Raw genomic sequence first — 22111 nt, forward strand, 5'->3', positions numbered from 1 at the left:
CCAACTTGCTTTCCAGTCATTTTAAATCCACTTTCAGTCCAAAAGAAGTAACAAGAAAAGAAAAACACCTGCAACTCCACTACTGGCTGGCTCATCTTTCTTTTCCTTTTTAGCCATATTTTTTCATTTTTTTTTTTTGGACTAGATCCTTTCTAAAATTCAAAATTCTGAATAAAGTCTATGGGGGAAAAATGTCCCAGATTCTGCCAAAACCTTCTGACTCGCAGTGACAAATGATTTGCAAGTTTCTTCTCTCCCGTTTTACCCCTGGAACCTTTCCCAATCTGGATCCCATGTTCCGGCCACACCCCAAAGGCACCAATGCTTGATGCCACTAGGGGCTCGTCATACTTCCTGCACAATCTCCTTGTCCAGGGCTGCTACAGAGATCCCCACAATGGACTTATTAGAACACTAACTCGCTCATTGGCATTACATGAGAAAACAAGGGTTCAGTGATCAAAGGTCTTTATTGAAGTGCAGATTTTAAAACATTACCATGATTCTTTACTACAGGACTTCTTAGAGCTTTCAAAGTGCAAACAGGCAAGTGAATCCCTGCTAAGGAAAGGGAGTACCGGGAGGCAGCCCCCCCACCCCCAATGGTGGTGCCCTTTTGTTCTTTGGAGATTGTCTGGAGGGATGAATGTTTATGGCGCATACTTTTAGGAATGCCATTCTACTAACCTTACTAGAAATACATCCCTACCATGTATAACTAATACATGTAAAACACTAATTATATTAATTTCATGAGTCCGTTCTTTTTTATTTCCAATTCAGCAACAATCAGACGCCATGCTTCCTTTTATTACCACTGAAAAGATGGACACGTTGGGTTATTTTACCATCTATGAGTTCTGTTGTACATAGCATGTGGGTATTTTTCTTGAGTAAATGACACCTATTTGAACTCAACATTGATAGTACTTTGAAGTTTCAACTTTGCAAAATATCAAAAACAGGAAATCAGGTGCTTCACAAAAGGAGCATCTTTTTTTTTCTTTTCTTTTTTTTTTTTTTAAATCAGTCTTGTCTAGGTGTTCAGTGAACTTCTTTTCGCATCAATCAAGAGCAAAAATAAAACCCCCCAAATACCACACACGGGGAGGCAGACCTCTCTTCTTCCTCATGCTTGGTTCCTGCTAGATTTCAAAGCAAACTGTACTGGAACTCAGAAGAACCCCGGCCGTCTTACCTCTCTTTGTTATGCATGGTATTTCTTATGTGATTTGAAGAAAGCACTGTGGCTGTCCATTTCTTATGTCTAATCAGGATTCTTCTGAAAAGCTCAAGAAACCCAAGCCAAAAGCCACCCGGAGAAAGCTGAAGCTTCCGTGCCATATCTGAATGTCCTTGCAGAGCGTTACAGTTCAGGCTGATTATGACCTAACGTACAAGCCCAGCAGACACCTGTCCTGTAAGCCCTTTGCTCTTCTGCTCCCCCCGCCCCCCACCCCAGACATTTAGGAAGATGTGCTCAGGCTAAGAGGCATAAAATGAGGACATAAAATAAGTCACATTCTCTTCTTTATAAACTGTGATTATCCTATGGGTAAAACATTCATACAGACGTCTGCTGGAGCAGGAATTCTGATCCACTTTGCATTCTCCCGACTTCCATCTTTACTACTGGTGTTTGATTGTTATGTGCCTGTAGCCTCAAGTAACCCAGTAAAAGAGGCCCTTTAAAGCCAGTTGGGCAGGGGCTGGAGGGGGGGAATATCCTCTTGGTTTTTCTTAAAGCACCGTCCAAATATTTTTACTGTAGTAAGTGAAGTCAAGGAGAGAAGTTTCTGAATCGCTCAAGTCCATCACTCCCTGAAAGCACACTGAAAACTCTGTAGAACAATTCGGCTGTGGGCCTGTGCCAGGCTCCAGACAAGGGCTCAGTCCGGTGTGACCTCTGACGTACTATGTGTCCAATGCTCTCTGGAATTTAATTCATTTGCAATCACTCCATCCAAATGATAAAACATGAGATGTGCTATATTCCAGGGGTAAAATGAATGTTTTTAGTGGAACCACAACCATTAAGCAATACACAGCTTTTTCTAATTGGGCTCTGACGATTGTCTTCTGGAAAAGAGCAAGTTCAAGGAACGTCAGTAAAATCCTGTGAAGTGGAAGGCTGGGCATAAATGGTCTTGCCCTCTCTGGTGCATCACAAAGCTGACAGGGCCATAGGTTGGGTCTTCTCCAGAAGGACAGCAACACTCTTTGGGAGGGAAACTATTTCAAAACTGCAAGCAACTTGGGATACTGACTTACTGTAAGACACAGTTTAAAAGGTGTACCAATATAGTCAACAAATTCTTTTACTTATCAAGGACTACTGTGCAAACACCTCCAAATCCAAAATATTATACCCGCCTGTCTACGAAGTATCGTGAAGTTTCCTAAGAGTTGTATGGGGAACACTGCCCTCTGGAAATGTTAACGACTAGGCATTAAAAACAACAACAACAACAACAAAAAAAAAACCCCAAGATGAATCTCAGGAGAAAATACACATATATACACACATAAGAATTTAAGAATCTCTTATCTCCCGTATGCCACATATTTAATATAATAAACCTTTGAAACAAGTTCAGATGAAAAAAGTTCAAAGTTCTCCAAAAGTGAAAGATTAACTTACTTGCTAAATATTCCCTATTGTCCCAAACATCAGTGTGGTGTGTTTGTTTTTATTTCTATGCAAAAGTATGCCTTGAAACTCCTTAAATGATACGGGATACACAAACCAGTTTTCAAATCATAAAGCCAGGCACCTTGCAACTTTAAAAAGTTAGGTAAAAAGTATCATAACACATCACACACGCAGGCGCGCACACACACACACACACACACACACACCCCAATGACAACATTTGGCCTCTCCTAAAATAAGTACATGAAGACCATCAAGTGTGGCCAGGAAGGAACACTGCGTCACCCCTCCCTGCAATCCAGGTAGTTTCCTTTAATCCAATAGCATATCTGAGCATATTTGAGAGGGGTGATTCTAACGGCCACGTTGAAGTCCTGCGGAGAACCATTCATGTCTACCCACTGGTGCCCTGAAAAGATGCCAATAATTTTCCGCTCCCACTTCTGCTGCTGCCTCTTCCACATCCTCACGTAGACCCCGGAGCCGCTGGCCCCGGGCTGGGCGTCGCACTGCTGGTAGAGCAGGTCATAGGTCTCGTCTTTGACATCACAGAAGCGGTACACCAAGTTGCCGGGTCGATCATTGTCATACCCAGAGAAGTGGATCCTGCCTCCCGGCAGCTGCTTGGCTGGAGGGCTCACCCCAATCTTCATGAACTTTCTCTTGTGGGGTTTTTTGAGTTCTAGGAGGGCGTAGTCATAATCCATGCCAATGTCGTTGGCATTGCCTTTGATCCAACCCTTGGGCACATGGGTACGCTTCACCCGGATCCACTGAAACTTCATCTTCTCCGGCCCCGCAGAGCTTGAGCTGTTGGCCCCGCGACCGCCGTCTTTAAACTTGGGCTTCAGGAAGCCCACTCGAAGTTTCTGGGTCCCCTTCACATAGGTTTTCCCGTCGTGGATGCAATGGGCAGCCGTGAGGACATGCTTCTCCGCCACCAGGGTGCCCGTGCAGCCTGTAGATAACTTCACTGATGTGGAGAAGGGGTAGTTGAGCAAGAAGTCCTTCCCGAAGATGCTGAATCTGCTGTCATAGCCATAAATCTGCCGCTTCCTCCGAGACCTTCCCGAAGACTCTTGGCCCCCACCACCGCTGAGGACATAAATGCCCACCTGCGTCTCCGTGCGGCTGCCGTTGGCATAGAGTGTCTCGTAAGACAAGTACTGCTTGGCCTCTTCGTAAGTGGGCAGTGGAGTCCCCTTATGACACTGGGGTCCGCATGAGGAGGACACATCCAATCTGGCTTCGGCCCCAAAGTCTGGCTTGCCCAGGTTGAGGGTGGACTGGGGCAACACCACGGGGAGGCGGTAAGCAGGCCAGGTGGGTTTCCAGTGGGTGCTATAAAGGCTCACCTGCCCAACAGCACAGAGCAGGAGGAGGAAAAGGAAGAGGAGCCCTGGGATCCCCGCCATGCTGAGCACCACTCTGTAGGAACAAAGATAAGCAGGTCAGGAGGGCAAGGGGCTGAGCAGCTGCTGGCTGAGGAAACAGCCCGGCAGCATGCCTGTCATTGTTTCCAAGTCTGTGAACCCTCCTCAGGAATCAGGGTGTAGAGAGGAATCCCAAGATAATGGTGTCACTTACAATCCAAGGCTGAACCCAGGAACGTTCCCGTGCTCAAATTGAGACGGGGTGTTCATTCCCTTCTACATTTCAGATGCCCCTCAGGATGGCCCAGCACCAGGTGGCGTGCACACGGTCGTTCGTCCCCAGAAGAGCTGCTCTGGGAGCCCCGGGTTCTGTGTGATGTCTGGCCTTCTTCGTGCTCGGTTCTAAACTTTTATTCTCTCCCACCTCCCTGGTCCACCTGCCCCTCTTTCCTTCTTTCTGCCGTACTCAGTACAGCCTGCGCTTGGAAAATCTTCAGTGCAACTTGCTCCTGTAAATTTCAACCACACAGCTAACTGAGGGACCAAGGCTTGGAGGAAGGATAGCTCCACAGCATGGCACACGCTGGGATTCCTATTGCTTCGAAGTGGGGAGTGACTCCAAAGAGAGCATGAGACTTTTTTCTTTTTTTGAAAATTTTAAAAAGATTTTATTTATTTATTTGACAGAGAGAAACCCAGCGAGAGAGGGAACACAAGCCAAGAGGAGTGGGAAAGGGAATAGCACGCTTCCCACTGAGCAGGGAGCCAGATGCGGGGCTCGATCCCAGGACCCAGGAATCATGACCCGAGTGGAAGGCTGACACTTAATGACTGAGCCACCCAGGAACCCCCCTTCTTCTTCTTTTTTTAAATTTAAAACAATCTTAACTATTATGAATTTAGTTCCAGAGACATCAGCCTCTAGCAAACAAGATATTCCTTCGTCCTTTGGATTCTGTGGCCTGCTAACAGGATCTCTGTCAAAGATCTGAAGCTCTAACGTAGCATCAGGTATCACATTGTGAGCTTTACTGCTGGTTACTTTTCAGGTCTTTGTATCTATGTTCCTGGCTCCATTGAATGCCTTGAATTTGGCCCCTATGCTAATGCTCGCTCAACAAAGATTTATTGAGTGGATTTACTGAATGAGTACTTGTATTCATCGAAGAAGAGTGAGTGAGTGATTCGCGTAGCTACAAAAACCACATTTCTGGAACGATGCATGCTGAGTGCTAATGACAGAGATGTATGTGGATGGTGGGGCGGCTTGGGGGAAAAGGGCATGGAATCCAGGTGTGGGGAGGATCAAGAACAGGGGAGCCATTCCAGGGGAGGTGATGCTTGAGGTGGGTGGTGAAGGTGAGGAGAAGTTAGATAATCTAAGACAGGGTGAAGGGGACACTTCGAGAGAGGGGACAGGAGTACGCAAAGACACGGAGACGTGCAACCGTGCAAGTCATTTCAGAAACTGTACTTAGCTCAGCAAAGGTGGGAAAGGCGGGGGGGGGGGGGGCAAGAGCCATATTATGCAAGGCTGTGTACACTAACTGAAGAAGTTTAGATTTTCTCCTGAAATGTATGTTCAAAGAGCTGGATCAATCAGCCCACCAGAAAAACAACAATGAAAAACGAGATTGGGAAGTACTCCCATAAACATTCAAGGACCAGCTGGCTCTGACTGGCTGTGGATCTTCTGCTCAGGAAAAGCTGATGTAGCAGGTAAGGGAATGTGTTCACGGTGACGTTTTCCCGAAAGGAGGACATGGAAGGGTTAGGTCTCCTAGGCTTTGGAACCTGGCAGGAGTGAGGAAGAAGCCATCTCCTTGTTCCCACTCTCTTCCTCTTGGGAGCACAGACCTGCTGGCAGCTTTTGGGTACCTTTTGCTTTCTTTTACATAGAACTGGTAAATCCCATCGATCTGATCTAGTCCAGCTGAGCATGCCAACCCACATTCCCAATATCTACACACGACATTACTAAGAGGTGTGCTTATCCGCCCCCCTTTTTGAGATCCTTTTGCTTGGCTCCTTCTCTCTGATTCCACTTCTGTTAGAGAAAACAGGGATAGGATTAAAAAGGAATGAGCTCCCAGAAAAGGTAATTCCTTGGCTCTTCCTGATTCTTTGAAATTGTTTCTTTCCCTTTTGCCAAACAGGAAGAGTCCCTTGGCTCTTCTGCAGGAAGGTAATACATCTGGTGGTTTCTCCAAATCCTCAAAACCCCGGGGGACGTGTGTATGTGCACATATGTGTTTGTATGTGCTTGCTGGTGGGGAGGGTAGATACCATCATGACTAAAGGCTCTAAATGGATGAGGGAGGGGATGCTAATGCTAGGAAAGCCTTCCTCCCTAATGGGGACTTCCCCGGTGGGCTAGTTGTGGTGAGGACAACCTTTTAGGAAACTTCAGGAAATGGCTCTGTGTCTGATTATTCCCATCTCCTGGCTCAGGACCCAGTCCTTAAACATACCTAGGTCCTGGACAGCCTTTTTCTCTATAAGTTGCTGTCTGGGTAACTAAATGCCCCCCACACTAGAATCCCTGCCAAGTGTGATATGTACTAGGAGGAATCCTGCATCTCCCACAAGGCTGTGTCTTGGACCCCTACACACCTTTGCCTCCTCCCTTAGATTACCGTGGAGAATACTGATGCCTGATAACAGGGACCAGCAGATGTGTTAGGCCACATTTGACTTCAGCTTATCTAAGAAAGAAAACACAGGATCCAGAGGTCCACGCTGCCAAGTATTCCTATTCTCAAAATGTGATTCTTAAGCGAGAGAGAGAGAAAGAGAGAGAGTGGAGATGGTATTATGCTATGAGTAGTTTTTGTAAACTGTAGGTAATCTTTTTGGTGCACAAAGAACAGGGACAGGGCGGGCAGAGCATGCTCCCATGGCCCCCATCTAGAGCATGCATCCTCAAGTCTCAAACTGGAAATTTACATGTGAACTGGATGCTGGAGTACACTGCCTGAATTATCTACTGTAGCAGAATTCCTCCAGTGGCATCTCTTTATCCAAACATTGAAATAGTCCATTGGCAGGAGTGTCAGGGAAGAGAATGGCAGGAAAGAGTCTGCAGTATTTAACTAGCAACTGGGTCTTAATGAATTAACCTCCCCTTAGGCAAAATTAACTCTAATTTCACTTTCCCAAGTGCTTTGCCTCTACAGCAAACCCATTTGAGAAGTATCAGTCCTTGAAACGTGTCTTACCTCACAGTGAGGTCACGGATTTGTTTGTTTGTTTGTTTGTTGTTGTTGTTGTTGTTAAGGTCGGTCTTTTCAAAAAATGTTTTGGAACCAGCTCCCGAGAACATTTAGGAGAGTTAGGGGTCTGGAGAAGTGGAGACAAGTTTTTTCGTGGGCATAAGGGCTGGGCAGTCAGTTAGGGTCTCTCCCTGGCCACGGCTTTACTCGGCTTCCGAAAATACAGGACTGAATTTGTTCCTCAGAGAGAGGACAAGTGACTGTGCCAAGAACTTTTGGGAACATTTATAAATCATACAATGCTGGTAGAGGATTCTAAAGAGAGTTTTATTAGGATATTAATATTCTTTAAGAAATATCAATATCAATATTCTAGATAGAATATTATCTAACTAATACCTAACAGTCATTCAATGATATTACTAATTCAAGAGTCCTTATAACTTAAATTCTGATCATTTAGCCAGTAAAGGAGAAATTAGCCCAACTATAAGTAAAGGTCTGCTAAATCAACAGGGTAGTATCAAGATTTCACCCTTTAGGAATTAACTTTTCGGATTCCTTAAAAACAGAAACTTCCATTATTCAGAAATACCGCCTGCAGGTTCCCTATATTATTGCTTAAACTGAACTCATTAACTTGTGGTAAGACCTAGTTCTGATGGTTTATATCTTGATTAAATTCTCTTTGTAACTTTGAAGGCTATAAAACTGCATTAAAAAGACTTTAATTCATATTTAGAAATTAAAGCAGACTAATGCAGGTCAAATTCTTCCAAAGTGGTTAAGTTTGTTGTTATTATTATTTTTAAAATTTTACTGAAGTATAATTATATTAGCTTGAGGTATGCAACATAATGGTTTTTTAACTGACTATAAATTGGGAGATAAAGTTGTCTGTTCTCAGGCTCCCAAATGGGTTTAAGCTGACATCTGTATTAAGGTTATGTATTTCATAAACTGCTCACCCCTTTACCAGATGTGTGTTTAGTATAGCTTAAAAATAATTCTGAGTAACAACCTGAATGGATGATCCCTTTAGTCTTTTTAGTGCTGGTCTTTTCAGACGCAGGATTTTCTAATTTTAGAATTTTCCAGGGTCACAAAAGCCCAGGGCAAGCACTCTGCTGTACACAAACAGGATCTGCACCATCATTTACTGTTTGGGAGCTACACGCACAGAATTTAGGAGGCCAGAGGCGGAGGGTAAGAGGAAAATTTATTTTGCTAATCTCTTGCCTATCTGGGAGACAAGATTTCCCTCCTCAGTTCTCCAAGGAAACAAAGGCCTCCAGCAGAGGGCGGCTTTCAAGAATGGTGTGGCAGGATGGCTGGGTGTGCAGGCTCTCAGAAAAGTGTGAGGGGGTAATCTCACCCATCAAGGCATTTTCCCAAGGCAATCACACCCTACCCTGACTCCTTCCCCATTCATAAGACGCCAATGATAACCATGATGCTTTAAAATTAGGTTGGTGGCTTTGCATTAATTTCCCAACTCACCTGATGATAATTTCCTGAATAATTTCACAGAAGTATTGTTTCCATTTTTATAAAGTCTAAGCAAGCCTGCACTATGCCCATTTAAGTCTACTTAAAAAAACACTCGAGGATAGAAACAGATATAATAACAACATTCATCATCTCACTGTTGGAAAGGAAACTAATGGATTCCATTACCTTGAAATTCTTGTCTTCACAAATGAGTCACCTCATCTTTATAGAGCTGTCTGAAATACGCACCCCTTAAAAAACAAAACAAACAAAAAAACCTCAAAGATTTCCAGATCTTACCTTCCAAATCTTATTTTCATTATATCTAACTCCAGATGGAAAAAACTCAGGTCTATAACATTTCATTTCTAGGAATAAGCCTTTACTGGATAAAGATTCCTCACATACATAATTATCTTGTAAAGTTCTCAACCAAAGATTCTCATGTATCACTTCACCTGAATGACAAAGCGGAATGGAAAATTAAGGTAAGCAAGTATTTTTTTTTTTTAAACCATGCTTAGTAATACAGAAATGATTCCTTTTCCAACTCTGTATCTCTGACTGACAAGAGTTACACATTCCGTGCTCCAGCACTCAGCATGAGCCACTATCCTGCTGTCCACCATCTAAAAATATTTATACATTAGGAGGATGCTGCTACTTCACAAATCCACTAATAATCTAATGGCGAAGGGACTGTGCACATGGACGTACAAACCACCGCCATCTGCTTAGAGGTTTGGGCACTGACACTTCTCTGCCCCAGAACTGCAACATCTTCAACACTGCAACAACCCAGCTCTCCTCAAGAGGGCAAGTGTTTGGAAGAATGACTAACTCATCTAGCAAACAAGTGCTGGGAGAAGAGGGGAAAAAAAATCTAATCCTCAGGACATACACTCTCTTTTGTACAACAGATGAATTCCTGTGACCACTATAAACACTAATGTCGAAACAAACAGTGGGCAAGTCTGTGGAGATAAAAGTTTTGGACACCATCTGGAAGGCTAACAAAGGGTTTTCCATGGAATCTGCGGCAGGAATACTGAACAGTGAAACCATGCTAATTCCTAAAGCAAATACCTAAAAATGAACAAAGCTCTATGAACTCTCTGGAGCCAGGCTCGGTCTCATTTTCCAGAGTCACAGAACCTGTTAAAGGAAAACAGACCTAATCACATAATGGTTTAAGAATTACAACCCGGGGGCACCTGGGTGGCTCAGTGGGTTAAAGCCTCTGTCTTCAGCTCAGGTTGTGATCCCAGGGTCTTAGGATCGAGTCCCACCCACGTTGGGCTCTCAGCTCAGCGGGGAGCCTGCTTCCCCCTCTCTCTTTGCCTGCCTCTCTGCCTGCTTGTGATGTCTGTCTGTCAAATAAATAAATAAAATCTTAAAAAAAAAAAAAAAGAATTATAGCCCGGACAGGAAAGAAATATAGGGCATTTACAAGCCTGGGCACCCTAAACATAATCTTGTGGTCAAACCCAAGTTTAACTTCTTCTGTATCAACTTTTAGGCAAAATGAACTACCCTAGTGAGCTTGGGACAAACCAGGTGGCAGAACAAGAACAGAGTGTACCAAACTGTCAGTGGTGAGACCTGGAGAAAGGAATTCCCCAGAGCCAGTGGGAGTTATGCATGAATAATGCCCGGTGGACTGAATCCTAAGGGATCTATGAGAAGAAAACTATGTGGGAGAACCTGAGCCTATTAGACACTGCAGACTGGGGCCAGTAATGTTCTCAGATCCAATGGGTACTGGGTATTAATACTACAAACAGAAAAGTGCACCCAAATTCACCATCTACTTGAATAAGGTATTGGTGTTAAAAAAATGAGATCCATATTAGTTACCTGGCAAGAAAGCTTCCTTTCCAGCTCAGGTACAGGAAAGCATGACAGTGACTATTTACGTGGGAAGAACACAAGTGAAACAATTTATTCGAATGCAGAAGGTCTACATATGATGAAACATATGATGAAACTTTCACAAGTAAACATAGTGGCTTTTGTAGCATTTCTCTTAAATTCCTTCCCCCATCAGGCTTCTTGAGAGACACAGTCCTAAGGTCTATTTCCAGTGCTTTTACGCACGAGGAGGATCCCGAAACAAGGGCAATAAATATCCTCACTTTAACGGGCATTAGGCTTTGGCCACGGCTAACTTCAAACTATAAAGTCCACTCCTTCCCCTAGGGCCACGTGAATGTGACTGGCATTGGCCTGTCTGCTCCGAGGAGCACACAGGGAGGGACTCCTTAAGTCCAGTTTTGGGCGCTGAGGGAAGCCAGTCCATCCCCACACTGATCCCGAACAACCTGGAGCTTTCCACCAGCCAGGGGCTGTTTCTCTTTCTGAAGCCTCTTGGGTGTCGCCCGAAGGTTAATAAAACACCCGGAATTTTATCAGCTGCTTTTTCATAAGATGTTGGAAAGCAACCCTAATTTGTATTCAGGAGGGGAATGGTGGTTTTTCCTCACCAAAATAATAATTCTCCCTCCTCTTCGAAAACATTTTTCAAACTTTTCAAACTTTTATTTAAAAGTTAACTCGTTCCACAGGCCGAACAAGAAATATTTGCTTCCAACGGTGGTGATAGTTCACAGTTTATAAGGAAGCACACGGCCATCAATAAAAGCTCCAGAGAAAAGATCCTAGTTCCTAACCTGTGCTTGCGGCATTTTCCTTGCTGGCTAAGATGTGTTCACAATCACGCGCCCAGTTAAAAATTAATGTTCAGATCATGTTGGAATACATGTATGCAAAACCCCAGGAAAGAAAGTGCTGGTGGTGGGTGGGGGGTGTGCGGGCGCGGAGGAGACGGGGGTGTTGTCATCGCTCCGCTGGAGGAGAGCTCACTGCTCCCACCCAGCATCCAAGGCAGCACCCGTCTTTCCCACCCGCGGCCGGGTGACACTGTGAATGCAGGCGCCCAGCTGCCCCTGAGTCTCCGCGGAGCTCCTTCAGGCCGCGGGCCCCAGCCCTCCAGCCCCGAGGGCGGCCGGGCGAAGTCCCCGGTGCCCCGCGCAGCCAGCAGTCACCCCACGCCGCGCGCACCGGCCCTTTGTCCCCCTGCAGTCCGCGCCGCGCTCCTCGCGAGTTCCGCGGCGTCCCGAGCCCGCGCCCGCACTCACCCGCGCCGAGCAGCCCGCAGGGGCTGCGGCTCACTGCGCCGCTCCAACAGGTGTGGGCGCCGGGAGGACGCGTGCGACTCCCATGCCTGCCCCGCGGCGCGACCGAGTGCGAGCGGGCGGGCGGGCGAGCTAGCAGCGCCGGCAGCGGGCGGGTCCGCCCCCCGCGCCTCCCGAGGCCCGCCCGCCCCGCCTCCGGCCTCGGGGAAGCCGCGCGCCCGCTGCCCCCACCCCAGCCCCCGCCCCCAGCCCGCGCCTCCGCCCCAGCCCCCGCCCCTCGCCTCGGGCGGGAGCTGGGGGCCGCCCGCTCGGGGTTCCGCCGCCGTGCGGTCCGCGCAGGTGGGTCCCCGCGGCGCGTCGGCTCTCGCGGGTCTCGGCCTCTCAGCGCCGGCCTGCGCCGCTCTTGCGGAGGGCCCGCCCGGCCGGGGAGCCCGGCGCCTTCACCCTTCCGGCCCCGCGCACCCGCGGGGCTCGACCGCAGCCTCTCGAGCGAGTCTCGGGCCTTCGCCGCCTGCATGCAGCTGCCTGCTCGCGAAGACGGAGTGCTCCCCTGGGTCGCCCCCAACCCCGCCGGTGAACGCGGGCTACACCTGGGGCACCGGGAAACTCGGCAAACTCGAGTTGGGAGAACTCTGTGCACTTGAGTTTTTAGGGGATGACCGAAGTCCTTCCCGCTTCACCCAGTTTCTCAAGTGCCTCGGAGGAACGCAAAGGTGCGTTCGGGGGGCAGGACCACCAGTGCTTTGAATCCCTTTTCGCACGCGCGGGGTGCGTGGGGCCCGGAGCACGGCAGGCCTTGGCCGCCTCGGAGTGCCGGGCGGGCTGCTGAACCCACCGCCCTGATCAGCTTTCTATAGGGGCACCAGCTGGTGGAGCCACCTCCTCGCCCAGCCGGCCTGCTTCCTTGAGTTCTCTTAGGAGTCCGCAGTGCCGGGTCTCCCCCTAGCCAGGCCGGTGACTGCGCCATTTAAGAATCTAGTGCTAGAGCTTTCCTCTTCTCTCCCAGTCCATCAGTATGTAACTAGGAACCAGCTTTATACATCAACCGTTGCGGTGAAGAAGCGGCAGAAACCACTGTTTCACAGATGGGTAACTGAAGTTTAGAGGGTTAATGACCTGCCCAGTGTACAGAGGCCACATTTTCTCCGTCAGGCCCCTTAGGGGTCCATTCTCTCATCAAAGCCCACTCTCAGAAAGGGAGGGTCTAACATACTCTTTCACACCAGGGTGTTAATGATACACCTAATGTGTTTGTGTCTGCAATTGATTTTAAATAGGAAAGCCCCAACATGTGCTATTATGTGGTGTTTCTCAGTGTGAGAGAAACCGATACCCTCCACTATTTTAAGGGCAAAATTTTTTCAAACTTCCCCAGTATTGGCTTAAATTAGTTTCTTTTATAATGTTACCTTACTATATATAAGCATTAAATCAGATACACATTTCTATTACAGCTTATGAACAATTCTGGAATAAAGCCAAAACAAATTTAAAAATCAAATATAAAAATCCCTTCCCAATACAATAACGTTAAATTAGTAATGTTTACTCAACTACTGTTAGCATCACGTGGTACTGACTACCCAGATAGGGGTACATTTGAGCTCTGGGTAGCTCTCCTGCTCTCAGTATTGACACAATTTTCTCACTTCTTTCTTCTGTTCCAGCAACCACACCTTTACTCACACCCTTTGTCATTATAATATTTGGCTTTCACTTGGCTCTAATATATATAATATATATATGTGTAATATTATATGTGTTAACTTTGTGGTTTTTTTTTTTTTAAGATTTTTTATTCATCTGAGAGAGAGAACAGAGCAAGTGAGAAGGCAAGTGCGGAAAAAGGGGAGAGGGATAATCAGAATCCCTGCTGAGCAGGGAGCTGGACAGGACCCTGGGATCATGACCTGAGCCAAAGGCTTAACTGTGCCACCCAGGCACCTCTACACTATTCCTTTCTTAATAGTATGAGGGGTAAAGTTATAGCTCTTGGCACCAAGGCGCAGCACACATAGACACTGAAATCACAAAGCAGTTCTTGGTATTAGATGGTTATCCCAACGATCCAGAATGTGTTTGTATTCAATCGATATGAAAACTACAAAGAAAAGTTAATTATGGATCTCCAAGGGATCACAGCTCCCAACTGGAAAAACATCATTAAAAGCCAAGTATTAATAGAGGAGCTGGAGTTGGAACTGGAAGGAGAGGATGAAGGGAGAGACTTCTCAACCATGCTTGAGTATCATTAGTTTTACCCGAATTCAAATATTTATTGAGCAGCTGCTACATGCTCACCATGCTGGTAGGCACCAAATTAAAGAGATGGCAGGAGGAAGCCAGTACAGCAACATAATTAAGAGTGCATCAGAGGCGTTTAAGTATGTGAGTACTATTCTGACCTCTGTCATTTATTAGCTGTGTAGCTTTTGGCTTACCCCTTCTGTTCCTCTGTTTCCTCCTCTGTGAAATGGAGACTACCTCATTGGGTTGTTTCAGGAACTGAATGAATTAATATACATACAATGCTTAGCACACCACCTGACACAGAGTAGGCCCTGAATAAATATTAGCCACAGTTACATCTGTCATATGAGAAGAACAAGCCTTAGCTCTGCTTTGGAGCGGGCTCTTTCAGCAGGACCTCAACCCACACTGACATTCATGACTCCTTTGTCCTGATAGTTTAAAAAATTACACTGTAACCAATTTGGGGAGCTAGGATGGTGAAAAATAAGATCATTATTCCCATCACTCAGAAAGAGAAACTGAGGCAGGGAAGGACCCAGGAGCATATCCCTTCCCTATCACCACTCCCATAGCTCATCTCAGGTCTGATGCTCCCTATCTAAGGAAGCTCTAACTACAGTTGATCCCCGTGAACTCGGGGCTTAAACAAGCACCACCCATTCCTGTTGTTTCCTGAGGCTGTCAAGATTGAAATGAAAGGGATACTACATGGTTCTTAGGTTATCATGGTAATTGCCACAGGAACACAAGCAACAGATCTGTAGTGTGTCTTGATCTCTAAGAGAAATAGCAGATGCCCTCCTGCTGAGCCTAGGTATTTGTCTTTATGTATTTGACACACTCCCCAGTTCCCAAAACAAAACCAGAAAAACCCAAACCCTCCCTGCTTCTAAGAACTCAGTTCAAATCCATGTTCGTAATTGTCAAATACTTTTCATGTGCATAGCAGTCCAGTTATCAAAAATGCATTCGGGGGGCGCCTGGGTGGCTCAGTGGGTAAGCCTCTGCCTTCAGCTCGGGTCATGATCTCAGGGTCCTGGGATCGAGCCCCGCTCTGAGCCCCGCTCCAGGCTCTCTGCTCAGCAGGGAGCCTGCTTCCCACTCCCTCTCTGCCTGCCTCTCTGCTTACTTGTGATCTCTCTCTCTGTCAAATAAATAAATAATCTTTTAAAAAAATGCATTCAGGGCAAGTCCCTGTGTTTCCTGAGTGCTCACTCTGTGTAAGGTGACTGTGAGAGAGAGCAAGAGGAGCAGATCTCCCTCACCTCAAGGAAGGTATGCTGTGGATATTAACAAGCAAACAACAACAACAACAACAAAAAATCAAATACAGGAACAAGTGAGATGCGGACTGGATCAGGCTCCAGCAAGAGAACAAGGAAGAGGGAATCATTAATTCCCACTTTGGCTTGCAAGAAGTGATGGAGTTTGAGGTAGAGCTCAAAGGCTTTAGCAAGCCTTTATCTCATTGAGAGAAGCTAATAAACTTCATCTCACTGAGTGCCTTCACTGTGTAAATGAGCGAATCAGTGGATGAATGAGGGGGCAGAACCAGCACTGGATTGTCTAAATTATAACTATTGTTTATTGAATACATACTATGTGCCACGTAGCGTGAAAGAAACTTTACTGCATGTAATCTTCAAGACAAACAGAAAAAAATAGAGATCAGGATTATCCCCATTTTGCAGGTGAGGAGACTGAGGTCCAGAGCAGATCGCTAAGACACCCACTGTGACACTACTGAGTAACACGGATGGGACTTCTGCCTGATCTGTCCCATTCTCTCATCAACTTTTCCACTCATCATGTTTTAAAAAATATTTTTAGAAAGTTTTAACTCTTGCAGTTAAAAAATCAGTCAAAGTCATATCAACCTTTAGGGATAAACCTTGGGGTATTTAAAATAACGTTTGGAAAATGGAACCACATTTCTAATTGCTAGCATTACGTTTTGTTCTTGGTAGAAATCTTTTTTTTTTTTTCCTCCTCTGTTTATGTCCCAGTTATAAACCCTGGCCATACTGACTTCTGTGGTAGTACATTGATCTCAAAGAAAGTCAAGGTCTTCTGCAAGAGAATCAGGATTCTTCGAGGCAGCTGATAAATTCCTTTCCGGCATGTCTGAGCTTCATCAGTTCATATTCAGGCATTACATCCGCCCCCAATCACAGACACACCTTATTGGTAGGAAAAACTGAGGCTTTGCAGTACAGGGTGTCTGCTAGTTAGAATCTGGTCTCCAGTGAACTGGCCGACTCTTCTCTCATGGTGCTGTGCTGCTTCCCGGATCTGCCTTTTCTCTAGCTTACAATAAGGAGGTTGAATCAGCTGCTGATGTCGCTCCAGCTCTAAACATCCTTTGGATTCTTCCTTTTATTCCTATTGTGCAATCACTAAGTAATGTCCTGTTAAATGACCTTAGAGCAGCAGACAAGATGACTAAACGCCGGTAGGTGAGAAACCCAAGGCCATCTCTAAACCTAAACAGCTAAATACTGTTTTGAAGGCTATTTTTTCCTGAGGCTGAGCTCTGTAATCAGCTTCAACAATTTAAGTCAGTTCAAAAGTTATCAATGAGGATTATTTCTAAGGAGATACATTTACATACTTAAAAATCGTTTCCATGTGGTTTCTTTCGTGATCATGTGGCTTCTTCTGTGGTGTATAGTATGGGTCTAGAAGTTTACTGGGTTAAGTAGGGCTTTCAGCTCCATGTAGTGAGTAAAGAGAGTTTGAAAAGAGAGACAATACAGGAGATTGGTGGTGGGGTGGGGGGTACAAGTCGGGGGGCATTCTAAACCTGTCTATGTGACCTTGGGTAAATCAGCTCACTTACCAGCCTTATTTCTCATCTGTAAAAAGAGAGCCTAGATCACCTGTTCTAGCAGACTTTGGGTCTATGACACCGTAATCCTCTCAGGAGGGAGGATGTATGTATTCTGTGATCGTCGGACACACCTACCATGGGATCCTGGCGTAGCAAAGAATATGGAACTCTTGGAGTCAGATTCTCTTGGATCCAATTCAGAATTCATTTAGTCTCTGGGTGATCATGGACAAGTATATGAGTTTCTGTGCCTCATTTTTCTCATCTGTGCCCTGGGGCTAATTTAGGACTATTGTAAAGACTCAATCAGTACAAAGCACATGGTATAGGGCTCAGCACAAAATAAATTCTAAACTGAACTTACCTATTACTACTATTACTACTACTGCTATTACTATTGTGAATGTTCAATAAATGTTATAAATGTTTTAAAATTTGTTGAATGAATGAATGAGTCAATCAATCAATTATGTTGGTATAGCATCAATGCTAAAATGTTTAATGCAGGCTTTGTAAGAAGAAATGGTCTTGGGACTCCTGTTAAACAACTCTCAAGGCTTTCTGTCTTAACTCTGGTCTGTAGCAACAAAGAGATTCTTGGAACTGAATTTAGGAGAAATTATAGATTCAAATGGGAGTCAGGGTTATATTTTTTAGTCTCCTCCTCCAAGCTCCCCTGTGGTACCATCAGTTATTTATTCCACAAACATCTACTGAACCACTGATATTACCAGGTCTGTATGTTTGTCAGTGTTTTTGAGAGCAAAACCAGATTTTTTCTTTGTGATGGTGGATTTAAAATCTTGCATGGTAAAAAGATAAAACCACAATAAACTCCTATAATTAGCCGTAGTTTTTTGAAAAGCCAGCAAAAAGAACCACTTTAAAAAATCTTTATAGCATTTAATAAAACAAATGTGTTTGTATCGCACTTAAAACTTTGTTAAAATTCCTCTTTTTGTTAAGTTTAGATTACTCATGTTAAATGTTTAGAAATATAAGCACACTCTGAATATAAATCTGGGAAGGTATAATATGCAAAAGATTAATAAAGTAGTTATAGAGTTAAATTGCCATAGTGGCACACATGGTGCCCTTTAAAAAAAAAAATGGTGCACAGCAAAGAAAAGCTTTACTCTAATCCTACTTAAAAGAATATAGCAATTTAAAATTATCAGGAAGAAAAACAGGCTCTGGCACTAGCAATTTCCTGTAAACCGTGGGCACTATTCTAAACTGAAAAATTAGAAACATTTTGAAGTAACTATGTGTTTCTCATTTTCTCTGGTCCAATTCAAAAAGTCTCCAGAGGCCAGCACTGGGCTTCTCTGATGTCCTCCAACTTGACTACTGGATCTCATGAAAAAGAACAAAAGGGAAAATAAAGGGTTTTTTTTTCTTCCTTTAATTGAAGGAGAAGCAGCAGAGCCACTGGCTTTGAAATAGACATTAATAATCTTTTGATATTATCTTTAGATTTATGTAATACAATTTTCTCCCAAATCTCTGTAACGTTAAAAGGCATTGGAGGGGGGATTATTTTTGTTTTTATGTTTATATTTATCCATAAATCCTGGATTTTCTCTTTTCTGTCTTATAAGGAGCAAGCTTTCATGTGGTTAAATATGGGGTCTGGATACTAAAAATCAAGGTCTTTTAAGAGTTTTCTTCTTTTTCCTCTGGCAAATGTTACTTGTCCTTCAAACTCAAATATCAACTCTTTTCTGAAGTTTTCCAGATCCTTCATTGCTGGATATGTAAATTCATCCTCTATGCTTTTATAGAATCATATTGACATATCTTAAATTGTAACTACAGCTGACCTTTAAACAACACTGGTTTGAACTGTGTGGATCCACTTATGTGCAGATTTTTTTTTCAATGAACACAGTACAGTACTGTGATACGGCACCCCATAACCCAGGCATTGCCCAAGGGTCAAGTGTACATATGTACATGTTCAACCTCAAGGGATCCTGAGCTCCGTATCAGCAGGAACTCTGCTTGTTTTTCTTTCTTGTCTCTGTGGTTTTCCTCAATAGTCTAGCAGAGAGCCTGGCTCCCAGGAGAGGCTCAACTGATTTTTATTAACAAATGATTGAATGAATTAAGAAGTGAAAATCTAATCTGCTTAAAATATCAGATCTGAGATAATTTGGCTTGCCTGTCACTAAAACCAGGACACATTGTATGTACCATTTGTACCACGAGGGCTCCAGTGTTTTCCGGGATATAAGTCTGAATTTCTGTTTAATGCCCATCCACCATTCCTACCTTACAGAGAAATGTCAAGATAACAAATTTAATGTCTGCTTGACTGCTTGTTTCATTTCACAACTCATTTTATTGCTACATGATGGTGTTCTAGTTTATTTGCTCACAATTTGTAATATTCTCATTGACTTTTTTGTAGAACACTTTGGAATATGCTCTGAATTCTGGCTGCCACAGTGTGTTCTGAGTTAGTCTGCCAGGGACTCCTACAGGGTTGTAGAATCTTATTTCCCGAACTTTATTTTTTCCCACACCTCTAGAAGATGTTAGAATAGGTTGTCCATGAAAAAAAAAAAAAAGTCAAACATGCGTATTGGCCTTTCAAATGCTCTGAGAAGTCCTGAGTGGAGAAACCTGGTTAAGCTCCTTTAAATCAAAGTTATCCATTCTTATTCGACTGTGGACTCTTTTTTTTTTTTTTCCTCAATATGATAGAACATTCATGGAACAGTAGAATTCCCTAGGATATATTTTGAGAAACACTATCCATAAAGTTGCTCCTATTCTGGTACTAAACTACTTCTGTTCTCAAAACGTGGTTTGCGCTTTTGTTTATATTTGAAACTCTGTTCTTTATATCCACTTGTCTCATTTCCACTCATATATCAAAACTCTAACACAATGACTCATCTTCTACAAAGTACTTTTGTTGGTCTTTGATTTTTCGATAACACTTTCTACAACTTTCTTATGGCTCTTTTAATTTTATTTTTTAAAAAGATTTTATTTATTTATTTGAGAGAGAGACAGAGATAGCATGAGCAGGGACAAGAGAGAGAAGCAGGCTTCCCTCTGAGCAGGGATCCCAAGACCCTGGGAGACACTCAACCAACTGAGCCACGGACGTCCCAATTTTATTTCTTTCACTATCTGCTTACCTTTCCTCTCCCCAACACTGGCTGTTTTGGGTTTGAATCTCTGGTCTGCACTCCTTTTGCTGGATGTCTCAGTTTGCCCCTGATTGGTTCAAATGAAGAGACTTCATGAAGCAGCTACAAGTAGAGGTGAGAACAGGGTTGAGGGAGAAAACAAGGACAGAGAGCACCCAACTTAGTAACAGAGAGATGCCATCCCGGCTGTTCAGGTGGGAGGTCGGGGAGGAAATGCTGTAGCCCCAAGGGGAGGACACGTTAGAGGGGGCCTATTGCTAGAGCTGCATGGTCCAGGGAGGTTGTAGCTGCTGCAAGGATCCGACATGGGGGAGGGATGGAGTGAGACAGAAACATCCTGACCTCTTCTCCTCCTACCCTCTGATCCCTGGAGCCTGCCAAAGTCAGCTCACAGGGGAGCCGGGCTGCGGTGTGAGCAAGGCTCAGCCTCACAGGCACGGAGCAGGGCGGCGGAGGGTACAGAATGGCCGAGAAGAGCCAACACACTGGGAAAGCCAATGTTTCCTCATTTACAAAACAGAATAGTGGCAATCCTTTCTTCACGGGATCAGAGTGAGGATTAAATTAGGAAACGTGTCAAAACAGTAACATGTTCTCTCGTGCCTGGTTCTCTGGTCCGGTTAGCTACTCAGCATTATTATTATTTATTCCAATAGCTCTATGGATAGCGACTAGTATAAAAGCTAGTTGAGGAAGATAGCCCATGTTGGTTACTTTGTAACCCTTACACATCCAGAACCAAACCCCATTTATTATAGCAAGGCTCCAAATGGATGGTATTGTACAGGTGACAGGGAGCCCTTTTGAATGGAGGAGACAAGAGGGAAGCTAGTTGGGCTATTCTGAGTGACATCATCTGGCAATCTGACCTTGAAAACTGGCAACAAAAAGCTAAACTTGAGACTTATTTTTTGTTTTTGGCCAGTTGTTTGGCATTTCTTAGACACCGTCTTCAGCCTCTGGTTTTCCTTCCCCTCAACAGAAAAGAGAGTTATTATACACCAAGCCAGCACCCCTGGACCAGCCGTCCACAGCCATGCCTGGGAATGGTAGGGATTTCCCACGTTTTGAGAACAAAGTCAAGATGGCCAGCCCCAAGGTAAAGCAGAAGGGTTTGTGTCTAGAGAGAGCCCCAGTTTGCTTCCTGTTCTCAGATCAGTAACCTGTTTTATTTCAAACACAGGATCACCTGGCTCCTGCGGCCCTTGGTACACAGATTAGGAAAACCACAAGAATAGCTGCCCTTGTTCTTTTCACTTCAAAGCCTGCAGAAGGCTGTGAAGGGCTCGCTCTCTGCCTGAACTGGGGAGGCCAATTCCAGAGAAAGCCTTTCATACGAGCCTGGGGTGGGGTGGGGAACTTACCCACAGGAAGGCAAGTGGATGTCAGAGCCAGTGGCCGCACAGGTGCCCTCTGCCTCGGCTGGTGCTCTTGGAGGAAGTGCAAGTTCAGAGCCCTGACAGAGCAATGAAGGTCACGCTGGGAGGAGAGTCCCGTACTGACACCAGCAGCTGCAGGTAGGGACTTCCTTCAAGGAGGAGTGACTTTTTATCCGGGTTTCCGGTAGACTAAAATTAGTGAGAAGAACGCTCAGCTCCTAGATCCCGTGGCATCCGTAAGTAGTAGTTCACGGTATCGTCCCTGTGCCTGAAAAATCAAGACATGAACCAACACTATTAATAAGCGGCTCGGAAGTCACCATGTCCCTGAACCTCACATTCTCCTCGCGGACCTGAGCGTGGGACCTTGGGCTTTTCCTAGGGCACACAGATGTTTTGTCTCTTCACTCAAGGCTGGCAGAGGCCCTAATTGGACAACTGTGTAAAGTCAGAGCAAGGACAGATTCTCCGGATAAGTGGGACCACTTCATCAAACAGAGGGATCTTAGGTAACAGGTTTGGGGATTCTGCTGCCAATAAAAATTAGCTCTTACCACGCCACGTGGCACCAGTCATTCCAAGATGTGCAATATTTTTTTGTTTTAATGTTAAAATGAAAAAG

The 22111-nt window shown here is 44.8% G+C and overlaps 1 protein-coding gene and 1 long non-coding RNA gene across 4 annotated transcripts; one reads left to right on the top strand and one right to left on the bottom strand.

Annotated features, from left to right (window-relative positions):
- Positions 1 to 451: 451 nt before the first annotated feature.
- On the bottom strand, positions 452 to 12019 carry PRSS23 (serine protease 23). 2 transcript variants are annotated; one of them, XM_059187102.1, is made up of 3 exons: positions 11867 to 12017; positions 10587 to 10637; positions 452 to 4081 (listed from the first exon to the last, which is right to left on the bottom strand). In XM_059187102.1, exon 3 carries the CDS (start codon positions 4066 to 4068, stop codon positions 2935 to 2937), a length of 1134 nt encoding a protein of 377 aa, XP_059043085.1. In that variant the 5' UTR covers positions 4069 to 4081; positions 10587 to 10637; positions 11867 to 12017; the 3' UTR covers positions 452 to 2934. The 2 variants fall into 2 exon arrangements, with proteins under 2 accessions (XP_059043085.1, XP_059043075.1); XM_059187092.1 differs by lacking the exon at positions 10587 to 10637 and having other exon boundaries at positions 11867 to 12019.
- LOC131839537 (uncharacterized) lies at positions 4009 to 10121 on the top strand. 2 transcript variants are annotated; one of them, XR_009356977.1, is made up of 5 exons: positions 4009 to 4103; positions 5076 to 5745; positions 8337 to 8444; positions 9102 to 9217; positions 9650 to 10121. It is a non-coding gene; the product is annotated as an uncharacterized LOC131839537 (long non-coding RNA). The 2 variants fall into 2 exon arrangements; XR_009356976.1 differs by having other exon boundaries at positions 4081 to 5745.
- Positions 12020 to 22111: the final 10092 nt, after the last annotated feature.

The sequence above is a fragment of the Mustela lutreola genome, chromosome 1 (genome assembly GCF_030435805.1).
Source record: "Mustela lutreola isolate mMusLut2 chromosome 1, mMusLut2.pri, whole genome shotgun sequence".
Lineage (NCBI taxonomy): Eukaryota > Metazoa > Chordata > Mammalia > Carnivora > Mustelidae > Mustela > Mustela lutreola.